The sequence below is a fragment of the Balaenoptera physalus genome (assembly GCF_965194825.1).
Source record: "Balaenoptera physalus genome assembly, chromosome: 5".
NCBI lineage: Eukaryota > Metazoa > Chordata > Mammalia > Artiodactyla > Balaenopteridae > Balaenoptera > Balaenoptera physalus.
In genome coordinates this window covers 60,801,975-60,818,753 of record NC_138884.1, presented here as the reverse complement: position 1 = coordinate 60,818,753, position 16,779 = coordinate 60,801,975, and the positions used below count along the sequence as shown (strand labels likewise).

The window sequence follows — 16,779 nt, the reverse complement described above, 5'->3', positions numbered from 1 at the left end:
TTTTCAAATAATATACATGTCAACTATACAGCCTGTACTTTTGTAAAACAAAATCTTAAATTCTAAAGACACCTTAAATATGCATTCTTTGAGGAAAAAATGAAATTTGAGTATAATGCTTAGATAATAAATTATGTATATTAAAATTTGGTTAAAGTTCTATGACTTCGCAGTTTTTAATTTGGCTCACAATTTTCCCATTTAGTTTCATGGTAGTAGAATGGGAAGATGTGAATGCTGCAACTACACACTAATTAATATTTAAATAAATTTACCCTTGACAGTGAGTAAAATATAACACCAGAGCAATGAGAAGACAATGTTTAAATTAAAAAAACAAACAACAATGACAACAACAAAATGGAGGTGGGGAAAACCACTGCCTGTATTGGCAATTCTCCCACTATTTTCCTTGGGAACATTTGTCCCTTGGTATGTTATGATGAAAAAACAAAGATATTCAGGTATCTAACAAATTTGGAAGATCAAGCTTAAGAAAAAAATAAGTTTCTTTAAATCAGGACTTCAAAGAACTTTAATATGCTGATAAAATACCAACAGAAGGCTATGCTTCATAACCCAACTGTTTCATTGTATCTTGTGGGTATTCCACAGAACACTCTTAGAAATGACGGTTTAAGCTCTACTTATCAAAACACGGCTAGTTCTTAATATAGGCAATTTGGGAGCATTCATTAGTGATTTAATCTCTTTACACACTACAGAGAAGAAGGATAATAAACAAAAAAAAACAAACCTGTATTTCTTTTTTTTTTAATTTTTTTAAAGATTTATTGATTGATTGATTGATTGTTATGTTGGGTCTTCATTTCTGTGCTAGGGCTTTCTCTAGTTGCGGCAAGCGGGGGCCACTCTTCATCGCGGTGCGCAGGCCTCTCACTATCATGGCCTCTCTTGTTGCAGAGCACAGGCTCCAGACGCACAGGCTCGGTAGTTGTGGCTCACGGGCCTAGTTGCTCCGTGGCATGTGGGATCTTCCCAGACCAGGGCTCGAACCCGTGTCCCCTGCATTAGCAGGCAGATTCGCAACCGCTGCGCCACCAGGGAAGCCCCAAACCTGTATTTCTTATGAAAAGTTCAAATCTCAAGCACATTTAAATTTAAATAGAGTCTAAATTGTGGAGGAGCTTGAAGCTTAAAAGTCAAAACAGTTGGGCTTCCCTGGTTGCGCAGTGGTTAAGAATGCGCCTACCAGTGCAAGAGACACGGGTTCGAGCCCTGGTCCGGGAAGATCCCACATGCCGCAGAGCAACTAGCCCATGCTCTGCGCTGTGCTCTAGAGCTCACGAGCCACAAGTACTGAGCCCGTGTGCCACAACCACTGAAGCCCACAAGCCTAGAGCCTGTGCTCCGCAACAAGAGAAGCCACTGCAATGAGAAGCCTGTGCACTGCAACGAAGAGCAGCCCCCACTCGCCACAGCTAGAGAAACCCTGTGTGCAGCAACGAAGACCCAATGTAGCCAAAAATGAATAAATTAATAAATTAATTTTTAAAAAAGTCAAAACAGTTACCTGCATAGATACAATTTATTCATAACTGTCTAACTCTATGCCCTAGTGATAGTCATTAAATATTTTTTCATTTATCTTTGCATTTAAGTTTTCTATATGTATGTGTGTGCATGGGAATGTGTATGTGTGTGTGTGTGTGTGTGTGTGTGTATGTGTATGTGTATCTATCCAAAAGGACTCAGGTAGCTAATAAATTTACAAAATCAATCAATCTATCTATCTGTACACACAAACATAGTGCTTCTATATCCTGAGGTACTTTTCAGGGAACTTGGAAGACAAAGAAAATTCAATATTATTGGCCTGAACATGTTTTTTAGAAGACTTCTCACATATATTTTAGAATCATACAAAATTGGAAAGTACTGTGGAGATCAATTCCATCTTACGAGTACTTGCAGAGGTCTATTTTGGTTAAATTGATAGTACCGCCACTCAATGAGATGTAGTGACTATTAACTAAAAGGAATGAATGCTAAAGTACCTTATAAATTATAATTTATTGTATGGATACTGATTTCATTGGGGAACAAAAACATGAAACATGGACTTAACTGTAAAAGTAAACCAAGAAAACTACTACCTTCTAAAAATTAAAATATATTTCCTGTGGTCATGGATCCATTAGCATTACTTGACAGCATTTACTTTTAACAAATGATAAGAAAATGGAAAAGCCACGTGTCTTTAAAAAAATTATAAATATTTAAAAATTCATCTTACAGTGGTATAAGAAGGAATTCTAGGATGATGGAAGTAACAGTAGCACAGGTTTTGATTCTTCCCATTAAAAAAAGCCACTAAGTTAGCTAAGCCCAAAACCCATGGATAACATCTATAACAAAACAGACAAGATATCCAAATGAATCCAAAGATACAAGTGAATGGGGACAAATCACCAACAGCTGTAAGACTCGTGTAGTAGCAGCATCTGTGTGGAAGGAAGCAAGTCTCTAGACCTGAGAACAGGAGAGCCACAAAACAGTCAAAGGTATTCAAAGGAAAGCAGGGCACGCCAATCTGAGAACAGCAGGTGAAAGTGGGAGAGTTCTGCCTATGCATGGGTGATTGTAAGGGATTCACAGTAAGGTCTGAAAAAGCTGGAGCAACTTGGGCCCTATGACTTTTAAAAAATATTTATTTATTTATTTATTTATTCCGCTGCATTGGGTCTCAGTTGCGGCACGCAGGATCTTCGTTGCAGCATGTGGGATCTTTCATTGTGGTGCACGGGCTTCTCTCTAGTTGTGGCGTGTGGGCTCCAGAGCGCGCGAGCTCCAGGGCAGTGGTCCCCAACCTTTTTGGCACCAGGGACCAGTTTTGTGGAAGACAATTTTTCCACAGGGTGGGGAATGTGTGTGGGGGTGGGGAATGGTTCAGGTGGCAATGGGGCTGATGATTCAGGTGGTAATGTGAGCAATGCGGAGCGATGGGGAGCTGCAGATGAAGCTTTGCTCGCTTGACCGCCACTCACCTTCTGCTGTGAGGCCCGGTTCCTAACAGGCTGCAGACCGGGGGCTGGGAACCCCTGCTCTAGAGCGTGCAGGCTTAGTTGTCCCACAGCATGTGGAATCTTAGTTCCCCGAGCAGGGATCGAACCCACGTCCCCTGCATTGGAAGGCAGATTCTTAACCACTGGACCATCAAGAAAGTCCCTGCTATGACCTCTTAAAGGTACCTGCTGATAAAGTCCTATACTGACAAGAAACTTCTGGCAACAGATTCTAAACTGAACAGGAAAGCGACAACAAAAGCAAAGTGAAGAGAATATCCAGTCAAGAGTAGGGCAGAGGTGGAAGTAGGTGGGTAGGTTGGATGGGTGGGTAGGGACAACAAAGCCAGGAGATTTAACAAAGTATAAGACCACATTTTTGCACACTTCCTTATAAGAGGAAATTCTAGAGTCTTTACGCCAGAGAAGATATCCTGATCCACTTATTCCTTCTAAATGTTCTGGAAAACTCACTTCATTAAAAAATGCAAAACAAAATAGAACTGCAGTCGAATTCCATGCAGAGCTATTATATGAACTAAAGGAGATATGGACCCATAATAACTTGTAGACCAGAGGTCCCCAACCCCTGGGCCGCAGACCGGTACTGGTCCGCGGCCTGTTAGGAACCGGGCCACACAGCAGGAGGTGAGCGGCGGGCAAGCGAGCGAAGCTTCATCTGCCGCTCCCCAGGGCTCCCGTTACCCCGTCCATAGAAAACTGTCTTCCACGAAACCAGTCCCTGCTGCCAAAAAAACCAGTCCCTGCTGCTGTCCTTGGGGGCCGCTGCTGTAGACAATAAAAGCATGCCAGAAAGAAAGCTATAGTCTAGTCTAATATTCTAAAGGCACATCAGAAAGAGACTATAATCTAAAATTCCAAAGTGAGCTTAAAGAAATAAAAGGAAAAGATTTGAAAGAACAGCATAATTCAGAATTAGTAAAACTAGAAACAAGATGACAAAACCCAGGAAAGCACTAGAAATGAAAGAATATTCCAGAAAAGACTAAATCAAACTGCAAGGAACACAAGAAGTTGTAAATATGATACACAGAGTTCTATTTTTTGTTTTTTTAAACTACATATTGAAAGGGCACAATTATATACCTGAGAAAAATCAACCCAGAAAACTAACACGAAGACATAGTCAAAGGTGACCGGGAGGAAGGAAGCAGAGATGGAAGGCAAGCAGGAAGGACTGATGGAAGGAGGATGAATGAATCCTACCTTCCCTCAGACTCATCTCTGGGACCCTGCCCTAACTTCTACGTTAGAGCTAATTTTTCACTCTTTTACTGTATCCTTCAAAAAACAAAAGCAAAGCAAAATAACAGAAACCCTCCACATTCTGTTTTTTTTGTTTGTTTGTTTGTTTTATTTTTGGCTGCGTTGCGTCTTCATTGCTGCAAGCGGACTTTTTCTAGTTGCGGCGAGCAAGGGCTACTCTTTGTTGTGGTGCGCGGGCTTCCCATTGCAGTGGCTTCTCTTGCTGTGGAGCACAGGCTCTAGGCGCGTGGGCTTCAGTAGTTGTGGCATGCGGGCTCAGTAGTTGTGGCTCGTGGGCTCTAGAGCACAGGCTCAGTAGTTGTGGTGCACAGGATTAGTGGCTCTGTGGCATGTGGGATCTTCCCCGACCAGGGATCGAACCTGTGTGCCCTGCATTGGCAGGTGGATTCTTAATCACTGTGCCACTAGGGAGGTCCCAAGAAACCCTCCATATTCTGTTTAAATGAGCAGAATAACTAGGCTTGCCTGCTAACCCACCTCATTTAAGAAATTTGCCCTGGGACTTCCTTTGGCCGTCTGTTTTAGAAAAAGAATGCGAAACTACAAATACAAAATCAGGTACAGGACCTTGGCAGGGCCCCTTGCAAATAAGATTATCCTGAAACTGAAGCTTCAGTAAATCCACCTCAGTTCTGAAATGACAACAGGGTCCTGAATTCAAATTGAAAGAGCAGTGTGACTTACAAATGGAAGAAGTGCTCCTGCAGGAAAATTACACTGTACTTTCATGCTTCAGTTCAGTGTTGATTAAACTATAGTAGATCATGAGATGAATGTGGTTGGTCATGACTAACGTAAAAAACTTTTTTAAAGGTTAAAGAAAACAGAATAGAAAATACCAGCATGCAACATATATTGTAAGGATAAGTATTGTTTTGTAAATATATTTCAATCACACACAGGTACATGTGTACTGAGTCACGATGTAAAATTAGTTTTTTCCTTAAAAAACTGTAATGCTTTTTTACTGCTTTTTGATCCGACAACAGCTTTGTAAGACTGAATGTCAAAATGGCCCACTGACTAAATTTGCCAAGGCCTGAAACTCACAGACCAGAGCCAGTAATCAGTGCTCAATGCATGGACTGGTTGAATGTTGGTAGGCTAGACCTTAGCAGTTTGAGTGGGATAAGGGCCGAAGTGATCTCTGCCCAGCCTGTATGCAGAAGGATCTCGGGCATCACCAATCTGCTGTTTGGGGGCCTCAAGGAAGGTTCTTTGCTTTCTTCCTTTTTTTTTTTTTTTGAAGTAAGGGACCCATGTCCCCCACATCCCAACTTAATTTGCCAGAGTCCTAATACCATGTCCTGATGTCCTAAAGAGGGGGAGGGAAAAGAGAAGTGGAATGTATGGAGAAGTGTTGATAAAACCTGTTCACGTACAGAAACCAGATACATATATTGTGAAAAATAAGCCATGCTTCTGTGGTTAGTTCTACAACAGCACCCAGAATGGCAATTTTTAAGAAAAATATAAATACTAAAAACAAAATTTTAAAAGACTACCATAAATAAACAAAAATATGAAATTACACTCATGTGAACAGATTACCTAAAGAAGGGTTAGAAGTCAGATGAAACAAACTAAATGGTCATTAAAAAGTATTAAGATTTACATTAGGTAAGGAAAATGCAAACTAGTTAAAAACTCAGTATTAAAGGTAAAAGTCTGAGAGTCTTGCCTGAATCATCCTAACAGCTGCAAAATGATGACTCAAATTATAATTCCTCTACATTTATGAGTTGTCATTATACTGTAAGGAGCAACATTCCCTCTTCTGCATTTTAAAATTTTACTTCCAATCATTATGTACACATGGGTTCTTGTTTTATTCAATGAGCTAACATTATTCATTTTGATGGTCAAATTGTCCGGAATTTGGCTAGTGGGAGCCCCTTTCAAGCCGCCTCCTGTGTCCTTCTGACATGTCCCAATCATCTGAGCACTGAATTACTTTCTGACACCATAAGACTTTTGCAGGCTCCCCTTATACTTTCCCTGCCCGAGCTCAGCTATTTCCCCAAGAAGACCTAATTTCTTTTAGTGAACTAAAATATTTAACAGACAGATCTGGACACTGAATATGCTTACCGCTACTGAAAATTCATTGCTTCTAGGCCCTTTCAGTAGGCAGTGCTGGGGGGGTGGGGGTGGGGAAATGGCAATTTTATATGATTCAATGCAACACATAACGTCACTTTAAAATTATGAGTTCAGGGACTTCCCTGGTGGCACAGCGGTTAAGAATCCACCTGCCAAAGCAGGGGACATGGGTTCAAGCCCTGGTCCGGGAAGATCCCACATGCCGCAGAGCTACTAAGCCCGTGCGCCACAGCTACTAAGCCTGCACTCCAGAGCCCGAGCTCCGCAATACGAGAAGCCACCACAATGAGAAGCCCGTGCACCTCAACGAAAAGTAGCCCCTACTCGCTGCAACTAGAGAAAGCCCGCTCGCAGCAAGACCCATCGCAGCCAAAAATAAATAAATAAATTTATTTTTAAAAATAATAATAAAAAAATAAAATAAAATAATGAGTTCATATTGATCCTCTAATTCCAATCCAATTCCATAGGGTTCTTCCTTGCCTTACTCTACTCTACATTTCTCTCTTCTTACAGTGAGAATCCTGGATCACATCGTCATCAATATTTTTACTTATTCATTTGCTCAACCTTACAATACACCCCATATAGTTTTAAAATTGTTTATCCATAATATTATAAAAAAAACAAATGTCCTAAGTAGAATTGCAGATTTGTCTGAAGTTTATTTGCCTTTAGACTGAAGGGTATACAAAATACTACTGTCTTCAAGAGTTTTTTGGATTGTTTTTCTTTTAGTAGGTTTATGTTAATAATCTAAAATACAGATAGGTTTACTTGTTTCTATTTGCATTCAATTTTAGTGTTTTTCCCTTCATCAAGGTTGGTTTTGTTTTAAATTTATAAACATTAACATGGTTACAAAAATAAAACTATTATTTCTACTGAGGTAAGTGCTACTTCTTCCCCCCCTTCCCTTATATTCTGCCTGAAAGTCTGATGAGGAATAAGAATTGTCTCAAAGCAACTCCCCACAGATTAATTATAAACTACAAAGGGGAAAATGACAATTTGACAGTGTAGAAATCTGTGAAACCAACTGATCAAAGTTAACAGCACCAATAATAGCACAAACTGACTTTTTATACCTTCTAATGTCAGTGAGAACGGTGCAATGGTGACTAACACTAATATTTGTGTCAAAAATATATAACTTAAACTTAATCATGAAGAAATATCAGAAAAACAAACTGAGGCATTTTACCAAACAACTGACCTATAATCTGAAAAAAAAAAAAAAAAAGTTTTCTTTGAAAGATACAGAAAGGCTAAGGAAACAGTTCCAGATAGTCTGAGACTAAAAGACATGGGAATTAAAAGAAATTTGTGATACTGATTTGAATCTTGAATGAGAGGAAGTAATAAAGGCATTATTGGGACAAGTGATGAAATGTGAATATGGACTATACATTAGATAATAATAACATATCAATGTAAAATTTGCTGAAATTGACAACTGCATTGTAGTTGTGGAAGAGAATGTTCTTGTTCTTCCAAAATATTATAATCTGGAGTATTTAGGGGAAATCAGCTTGATATGTGCAACTAACTCTAAAATGATTCAGGAAAAAAAAAAAACCCTACAATCCCTACACATACTCTACACACACACACATACACAGACACACACTCACTCACTCATACACACAGGGATACATGGTGGGGAAAGGGAGGAATGTGGCAACATGTTAACAATTAGTGAGTGGGGGTGGGGGGATATACACGGGTTTTCTGTGCTACTCTTTAAAGATCCTAGAGATATAATCAAATGCAACATGTTTACCTTGACTGGTTCACGGTTCAAAAGGGGAAAAAAAAATCTCTAGTGTATTTCCTAAAGTAATAAACATTAATATCAGTAAGTATGTTTTATTTTATTTTAAAACATTCTCTGCTTCTGAGAATCCATTCTATTTTAAAGATTAACTACCAAAAAATTTCAGGTAACACATTTCAATAGCAATGATGTTACAATTTTAACACCTTTTCTCCCAATTCCTATTTTTTTATGAACATGAAAATCAAAGACTATCCTTATTTTTATATATAAATAGGTGAATATGAATCACCCATATGTAGATACTATAAGGAAGATGTTTTTATTCCTATAACGGTTTAGTTTGAGCTCAACATACTCAGAAGACACTGATCCAGATCTGTTATATACTTAGGAATAAAAACTAATTTTAAGAGGAGTCAAAGAAAAAACTAAGCAGGTAAAATCATTCAAAAATTATGTTTCAGACTTTTTAATCACTGGCTATTTATAAAAACGTTTGCTCTTCTGTTACCATTCCATTAGTACATTTCTAAAACTATTAGAAAACGGGACTAGCACTTACTGTTCATTATCATCAAAAAGAAGAAAGACCAACAGTAATAGTAGATAATAGCAGATAATAGTAGTAATAGTAGATAATAGTAGACCAATAGTAATAGTAGATTATCCCATTTACTCCACATAAACTAATCCAGTGTGGTAGATATTAACAGATCAGAAAATTGAGGTTCACTGAAATGACTTGTCTAAGCTCACCTAACTGTTTATAATAGGATTTTGCTGACAAAGGCAATCTGGGGGGAAAATTACCTTGAAAAGTATCTAAACCTCAGTAAATTAACTGTTGTTACTGTTATTATTATTATCATTTAACATATGGTTATTAGCTACACTACAAACAGAGTTTGTTGGTAATCCTCAATATTTTACTTTTCTGGTTTTTCCTTAATTGTTGTAACTTGCCCTAAAATCTCTTCAAATACACCTCTCTAAAGGGAGAGAATCCTGAATTAATTAGGATAAAGTACCAATTTTTTCTTTTTTTTGCTGCACCACGTGGCGTGGCTTGCAGGATCTCAGTTCCCTGACAAGGAATTGAACCCGTGCCCCTGGCAATGGAAACTCGGAGTCCTAACCGCTGGACCGCCAGGGAATTACCCCCCTTTTTTTGGGCCAACTTTTAAAATAAATAAATTTATTTATTTATTTATTTATTTTTGGCTGCGTTGGGTCTTTGTTGCTGTGCGCAGGCTTTCTCTATTTCTCTAGCTGCAGCAAGTGGGGGCTACTCTTGGTTGCAGTGTGCAGGCTTCTCATTGCGTTGGCTTCTCTTGTTGCAGAGCATGGGCTCTAGGCACGCGGACTTCAGTAGTTGTGGCTCATGGGCTCTAGAGCACAGGCTCAGTAGTTGTGGTGCACGGGCTTAGTTGCTCCGCGGCACGTGGGATCTTCCCAGACCAGGGCTCGAACCCGAGTCCCCTGCATTGGCAGGCGGATTCTTAACCACTGTGCCACCAGGAAAGCCCAGGCCAATTTTTAATATAGAGTGAATTACCTTCCATTCAATACGTACCTATCAATCTTCCTTATAATAAACTAAATAAATAAAACAAATATCCATATTCCTCTAGTACACAGAAATTTATGTTGCATTGAATACAGCTTTAAATAACTGAGGCTATAACCTTTCCTTATAAGCCAGATAGTTAAGACTAAAATGTCATAATCAGTTATTCCTTAGAGTTATATTTAGTTTCAGTGTTCTGTTAATAGCTTATGTTTAGATAAGCCAGGCTAGGTAGCTATGTTATACTATATTCACTTTATCTCAATTATGATTCCTAAGAAATTTTCTAAAGCTTTTTCAATGATGGGTAAAGTATCCTCAATGAGAACTGCTGTAAACTTTTTTTCTTCTTACATTCGTACTTTATTTTCATACTTCTCACTTTGTTTCTGGCATGTTTTTATCACAGTCACTTTGAATTCTTTCTTAAACCACTTCTTTTCACTTAGGGACACCTGTACAAGGATAATTAATATTCCAAGTGACAGTCCTTGTTATTTGACAAACACAAGAAAAACTATAAATATGTAAATTCACTATATGCTACACCTTACTTCATGCTTTCACTGGCAATGTACTTTCATATGCATCTCTCAAATACTAATATTTTCTTACTCCTTCATTCAGTTAACCAGTCTCTGTTAACTGGGCTCTAACATTGTTAGAAGAAATTTGGTAGTTTAAAAGAAAATGGATTCTTATTAAAATTTCCTCAAGGTGAAAGCAATTTGATGCCTTTAGCCTCGCTAAATAAATAAATAACCACAAATAATAGCCTCACTATGGAATTCTCTTAATGTGAGTTGAATTCCCTAGTGATGAATGATCTTAATTGGTTTGAAAAATCTGATCAATGCTTCAAAGTCTGACTACAGTTAAAAACACACATCTGGTAATGTGAAATCAGTTGTATTATTTATGTAACAGATGAGATTTAAAGGTAGACCAAAAGCACATGATATTTATACTACTTTTAAGGCTACAAATCTTTCTTGTTGGGAGCTATCTTCTCAAACCTGAAAGTAAATGTAAATCAACAGATGATACAACAAGATTTTTTATTCTCAAAAAATGATCCCTCTTAGAAATTAACTTCAATATAATATGCTAGGTTTGATAGAGCCGAAGTTGATTCTAATACTTTAAAAACCTGGAAATTCTATTTAAATTCCTTCTGATTTCAGATTGCCATGAATACAAATTACATTTTTATAGAATTTAAATTATTAAGAGATTTAAAACTTAAAAATTCCAAACTCTGAAAAACTTAAAACCTTTTGATCTTTAAGGGAACATACAGACAAACTCTTCCTCTGGAACTACAGTGTATATCACTCACCATTTGACGCTGATGAACACGGAGTCAACAAACTAAGCGGGGAAAAATGTTGTCTGTTAAAGTTAGCAGCTGTGGGTGCTCCTCCGAGGGGTGCCCCAGGGCCATACATTTGACCTCCTGAAAGGTTTGAGGCAAAGTTTCCCAAATGTGTAGAAGAAGGTGTTACAGAACCATATGGTGAGTCCATATTGACGATACCTATAATGTAGAAGATAATCATAATTTATAATAGTTACCCCTAGGAGATATAATTAGAAAAACCTAAAATTCCAAGAGGTCCCTAATATATCCAAAAATATTTCAGATTATTAAAAAAATTTCTCCTTGCTTACTTCTTCCAGTCATTCCACTCATTATCCCACTCATTGTTTCCCCCTTTATTTTATAAAGATAGCTATAAAAAAGAAATTACCAAGGAAAACATTTTACATTTAATTTTAATTTTGACATTTTATTACTTATTATAGAGTACGTATAGATTTAATATTAACACTAGAATTTAAATAGGTTTGGTGGCCAAGGAGTTGTATAAAATTTTACCTGTAAAAAACGTATGGGGAAGGGAGGGATGAGTAGGCAAACCACAAAGGATTTTTAAGGCACTGAAAATACTCTGGATGATAGTATAATGGTTACTATACTAGACTTTCGTTCAAACCCACAGAATGTACAGCACCAAGAATGAACCCTCATGTAAACTACAGACTTTGATAAGGATGTGTGACTGTAGGTTCATCGACTGTAACAAAAATACCATTCTGGAGTGGGATGTTGGTAATAAAGGAGACTATGCCTGTGTGAAGGCAGGGGGGGGTATATGGAAAACCCCTGTACTTTTCTCTCAATTTTGCTGTGAACTTAAGAGTGCTACTAAAATAAAAAAACAAAAACAAAACCGAAAAAACCCCACAAAACCAAAAACAAACCAGAAAAAAACTATAGGAGAAAAAAAAGATTGTAGCTATACTTTATAATAGAGAGATCTGACAATCAGCATCTTAACTAAGTGGCCATGCTTTCCATAGATAAGAGAAGGACAATCTGTCATTGACTGCCTCCTGATACAATACAGTGTGAGATTCAAACATTACCTATCTGATGTTCCTGCTAGAAATGTTTAACCAGAATGTAACCACAGATTGAGAAAACGGGTGAATCTGAAATGCAGGACATTCTTCAGTACAACTGGACTCTTCAAAGGATTCAATGTCAAGAAGAACAAAAGAAGGTGGTGAGATGTTTTAGACTGTGGGAGATCAAAGAGACATAATAGCCAAAAGCAATGTGTGAATCTTGATTGGTTGGATCAAAAGGAGAGAAAAAAGAAACATACAGGCATAAAGGGTATATTTGGGATGATGGTACTACATATTGGGTGCTATTACTGAATTAATGTTAATTTCTAGGGTGTAGAAATAGTGGTATAGCTGTAAAGGCAAACATGCCTATGTTGACCTGAATCTAATACTTCCCTCTGATAAACTCTTAAGATAAACTTCATTGCTAATTTTGGCTCTAATCAACTTTACACCCCAAAACCTTACCTCCCGACGGAGCACGTCTTTTTTCTATACTTTTCCACAAAACAAGAATTTACTTCTTTTTTCTCTAAATCTTAATTTTAGTCTTTCTTAACACATTACCTAGATTTCACATTTTTTGAAAAGTGAAGTATTTTCACTAAATTCCAACTTTACAAAAATGAAATATAAAAGCATTTCCAATTAATCCCCAAAATATACCAACAGCTCATGCAGCTCAATATCAAAAAAAACAAACAACCCAATCAAAAAATGGGCAGAAGATCTAAATAGACATTTCTTCAAAGAAGACATACAGATGGCTAAAATCACATGAAAAAATGCTCAACATCACTAATTATTAGAGAAATGCAAATCAAAACTACAATGTGGTATCACCTCATACCGGTCAGAATGGTCATCATCAAAAAATCTACAAACAATAAATGCTGGAGAGGGTGTGGAGAAAAGGGAACTGGCCTATGCTGTTGGTGGGAATGTAAATTGGTACAGCCACTATGGAGAACAGTACGGAGGTTCCTTAAAAAACTAAAAGCAGAGCTACCATATGAACCAGCAATCCCACTCCTGGGCATATATCCAGAGAAAACCGTAATTCGAAAAGATACACGCACCCCAATGTTCACTGCAGCACTGTTTACAATAGCCAGGATATGGAAGCAACCTAAATGTCCATCAACGGAGGAATGGGCAAAGAAGATGTGGTATACATATACAATGGAATATTACTCAGCCATAAAAAAAGAACGAAATAATGCCATTTGCAGCAACATCAATGGACCTAGAGATTGTCATACTGAGTGAAGTCAGACAGAGAAAGACAAATATCATATATTGCTTATGTGTGGAATCTAAAAAAAGAGTACAAATGAACTTATCTATGAAACAGAAATAGAGTTACAGATGCAGAGAACAAACTTATAGTTACCAAGGGGTAAGGGGCAGGGAGGGACAAATTGGGAGATTGGGATTGACATATACACACTACTAGACATAAAATATATAACTAATAAGAACCTACTGTATAGCACAGGGAACTCTACTCAATGCTCTGTTATAGCCTATATGGGAAAAGAATCTAAAAAAGAGTGGATATATGTATATGTATAACTGATTCACTTTGCTGTACACCTGAAACTAACACAACACTGTAAATCAACTATACTCCAATAAAAATTTTTAAAAAATAAAAAAAATGAAAAAAATAAAAGCATTTCCAATGTACTAATCAGCATATGAAGCTTTTACAACCAAATTATATTGATTCTATTTAGTATTCAAGAGAAAGTGTTTTTGAAAGTACATGAAAATATTTCAATCAACCCCCAGTGAGAAAATATTTACTGACCATGTTCTTTACATTATATTTATGTGTTATAGAAATATGTAAAAATAACAATCAGTTCCCATTATATTTAGAAATTTTTGGTCCCAGAATGTCATCTCTTCAATAACAAATAACAAGTTGGCAACCTTTCTGTAAAGGGCTAAATAATAAATATTTTTAGGCTGTCAGCAGAGCATGGAAGCAGCCATAAGACACTATGTAAATGAATGGGCATAGATGTATTTCAATAAAACTTTTATTTATGAACACTGAAATTTGAATGCACTATTTTTTTTAAAAAATATTTATTTATTTATTTATTTTTGGCTGCATCGAGTCTTAGTTGCGGCACGCGGGCTTCTCTAGTTGTGGCACACGGGCTCCAGAGCAGGTGGGCTCTCTAGTTGCAACACCAGGACTTAGTTGCCCCGTGGCATGTGGGATCTTAGTTTCCCGACCAGGGACTGAACCCACATTCCCTGCACTGGAAGGCGGATTCTTAACCACTAGACCACCAGGGGAGTTCCGAATGTACTATTTTTTGTGTCACATATTATTCTTTTTAAAAATAAAAAAAAGGTTTTTTTAAAATCTTACACAATTGTTATGACTCAATTAAAAAAAAACCACAAATGTAAAATCAGGTAGTATGCCATACTTGGCACATGGACCACAGTTTGTCTATCTCTAGCATGAAATTATCTTTATTTATTCTTATTTTATTATTGCTTTAATGGTAGACTTTTTTTTTTAACATCTTTATCGGAGTATAACTGCTTTACACGGTGTGTTAGTTTCTGCTTTTTAACAAAGTGAATCAGTTATACATATACATATATCCCCATATCTCTTTCCTCTTGCGTCTCCCTCCCACCCTCCCTATCCCACCGCTCTAGGTGGTCACAAAGCACCGAGCTGATCTCCCTGTGCTATGTGGCTGCTTCCCACTAGCCATCTATTTTACATTTGGTAGTGTATATATGTCCATGCCACTCTCTCACTTCGTCCTAGCTTACCCTTCCCCCTTGCCCATGTCCTCAAGTCCATTCTCTACGTCTACGTCTTTATTCCTGTCCTGATCCTAGGTTCTACAGAATCATATTTTTTTTCCGATTCTATATATACGTGTTAGCATACAGTATTTGTTTTTCTCTTTCTAATTACTTCACTCTGTATGACAGACTCTAGGTCCATCCACCTCACTACAAATAACTCAATGAAATTATCTTTAATTATTTGAAATATTCATATTAAAACACAAAGCTCAAAATGCAACTTGGTATCCTGGACACTGCAACAGAAAAAGAACATTATTGGAAAAACTGTGGAATCTGAATAAAGTCTGTAGTCCAGTTAATTGTACTGTACCAATATTAATTTCTTAGTTTTAATAAATATATGGTGTTTATGTAAGAATGTTTAATTAGGGGAAATTGGGGTAATTATAGAAGAACTCTTCTATAAATCTAAAAATATTTCAAAGTAAAAAGTTAAAAAAGAAAAAGCAGTCACTCAAAACCAGATCTTTAGATCCTCTTTAGATATCAGCACTGTCTAACAGAACTTTTTATGTTAATAGATGTGTTCAATATCTGGGCTCTCCAATATTGCAGCTACCAGCCATTATGTGCTTATTAAGGAAGCACTTGAAATATGACCAGCCTACAGCCACTATGGAAAGCAGTATGGGGGATCCTCATAAAACTAAAAATAGAACTACCACATGATCCAGCAATTCCACTTCTGGAACTATATCCAAAAGAAACAAAAACACTAACTCGAAAAGATACCTACACTTCCATGTTCGTAACAGCATTATTTACAATAGCTAAGACATGGAAACAACCTAAGTATCCATCCATGGATGAATGGATAAAGAAGCTGTGGTATGTATACATATATGTATATATACCACACACATACACACACACAATGAGATATTATTTAGTCATAAAAAAAAACACACAAAAAAACACGAGGAAATCCTGCCATTTCTGACAAAATGGATGGGCCGTGAGGGCATTATGCTAAGTACAATAAGTCAGACAGAGAAAGACAAAAACTGTATGATCTCACTTATATGTGGAATCTCAAACAAACAAACTCATAGAAATCAGATTTGTGGTTACTAGAGATCAGATTTGTGGTTACTAGAGGTGGAGGTGGGGTGGGGGGGAATTGGAGGAAGGTGGTCAAAAGGTACAAACTTCCAGTTACGAGATAAGTAAGTATTAGGGATGTAATGTGCAACATAGTAATGGTAGTTAACACTACTGTATGATACATAGGAAAGCTGTTAAGAGAGACTAAATCCTAAGAGCTCTCATCACAAGGAAAAATACTTTTTCCTTTTTCTTTTTTTTAAAAAATTGTATCTATAGGAGATGATGAATGCTAACTAAATTTACTGCTGTAATCATCTCACAATGTATGTAAGTCAAACCATTATGCTCTACACCTTAAACTCATATACAGTGATGTACGTCAATTATATCTCAACAAAACTGGGAAAAAATTTTAAAAATGGCCAGCTTGACTGAGATGAATTTTTAATTTTATTAAATTTAAATAGCACATATAGTTAGTGCCTACCCTATTGAACTATGTAGCTCTATATTTTTCTCATTATTTTTAAAACAAAAAAGACAGTCGGAAGTGAAATCAAATTTTAAAAATCTTTGGTAATTATTTTTTATTTGAACTAAAAGCAAACTTTTGATGGCATTATCTTATTAAATTAAGATATGAGATTTTTCAAAATTTATTTATTTATTTATTTTAAAAAATTTATTTATTTATTTATTTGGCT

General features: G+C 36.8%; 1 protein-coding gene and 1 long non-coding RNA gene across 16 annotated transcripts in view; one reads left to right on the top strand and one right to left on the bottom strand.

Moving 5' to 3' along the window:
* LOC309661903 overlaps window positions 1-16,779 on the top strand; it is a 1,098,809-nt gene that overhangs the window by 910,242 nt on the left and 171,788 nt on the right. The gene's annotated exons all lie outside the window — the stretch shown is intronic.
* Window positions 1-16,779, bottom strand: part of ANKRD17 (ankyrin repeat domain 17) — a 169,412-nt gene that overhangs the window by 3,475 nt on the left and 149,158 nt on the right. For 13 of the 15 annotated variants that reach the window (XM_082463682.1, XM_082463692.1, XM_082463689.1 and 10 more), the window contains one exon: window positions 11,103-11,300. The exons of 1 other annotated variant lie outside the window; for it this stretch is intronic. In XM_082463682.1, the coding sequence (XP_082319808.1) occupies window positions 11,103-11,300 (198 nt within the window). Of the gene's footprint in view, window positions 1-119; window positions 10,219-11,102; window positions 11,301-16,779 lie in introns of those variants that run through there. One more of the 15 variants, XM_082463683.1, reaches the window with a different exon arrangement.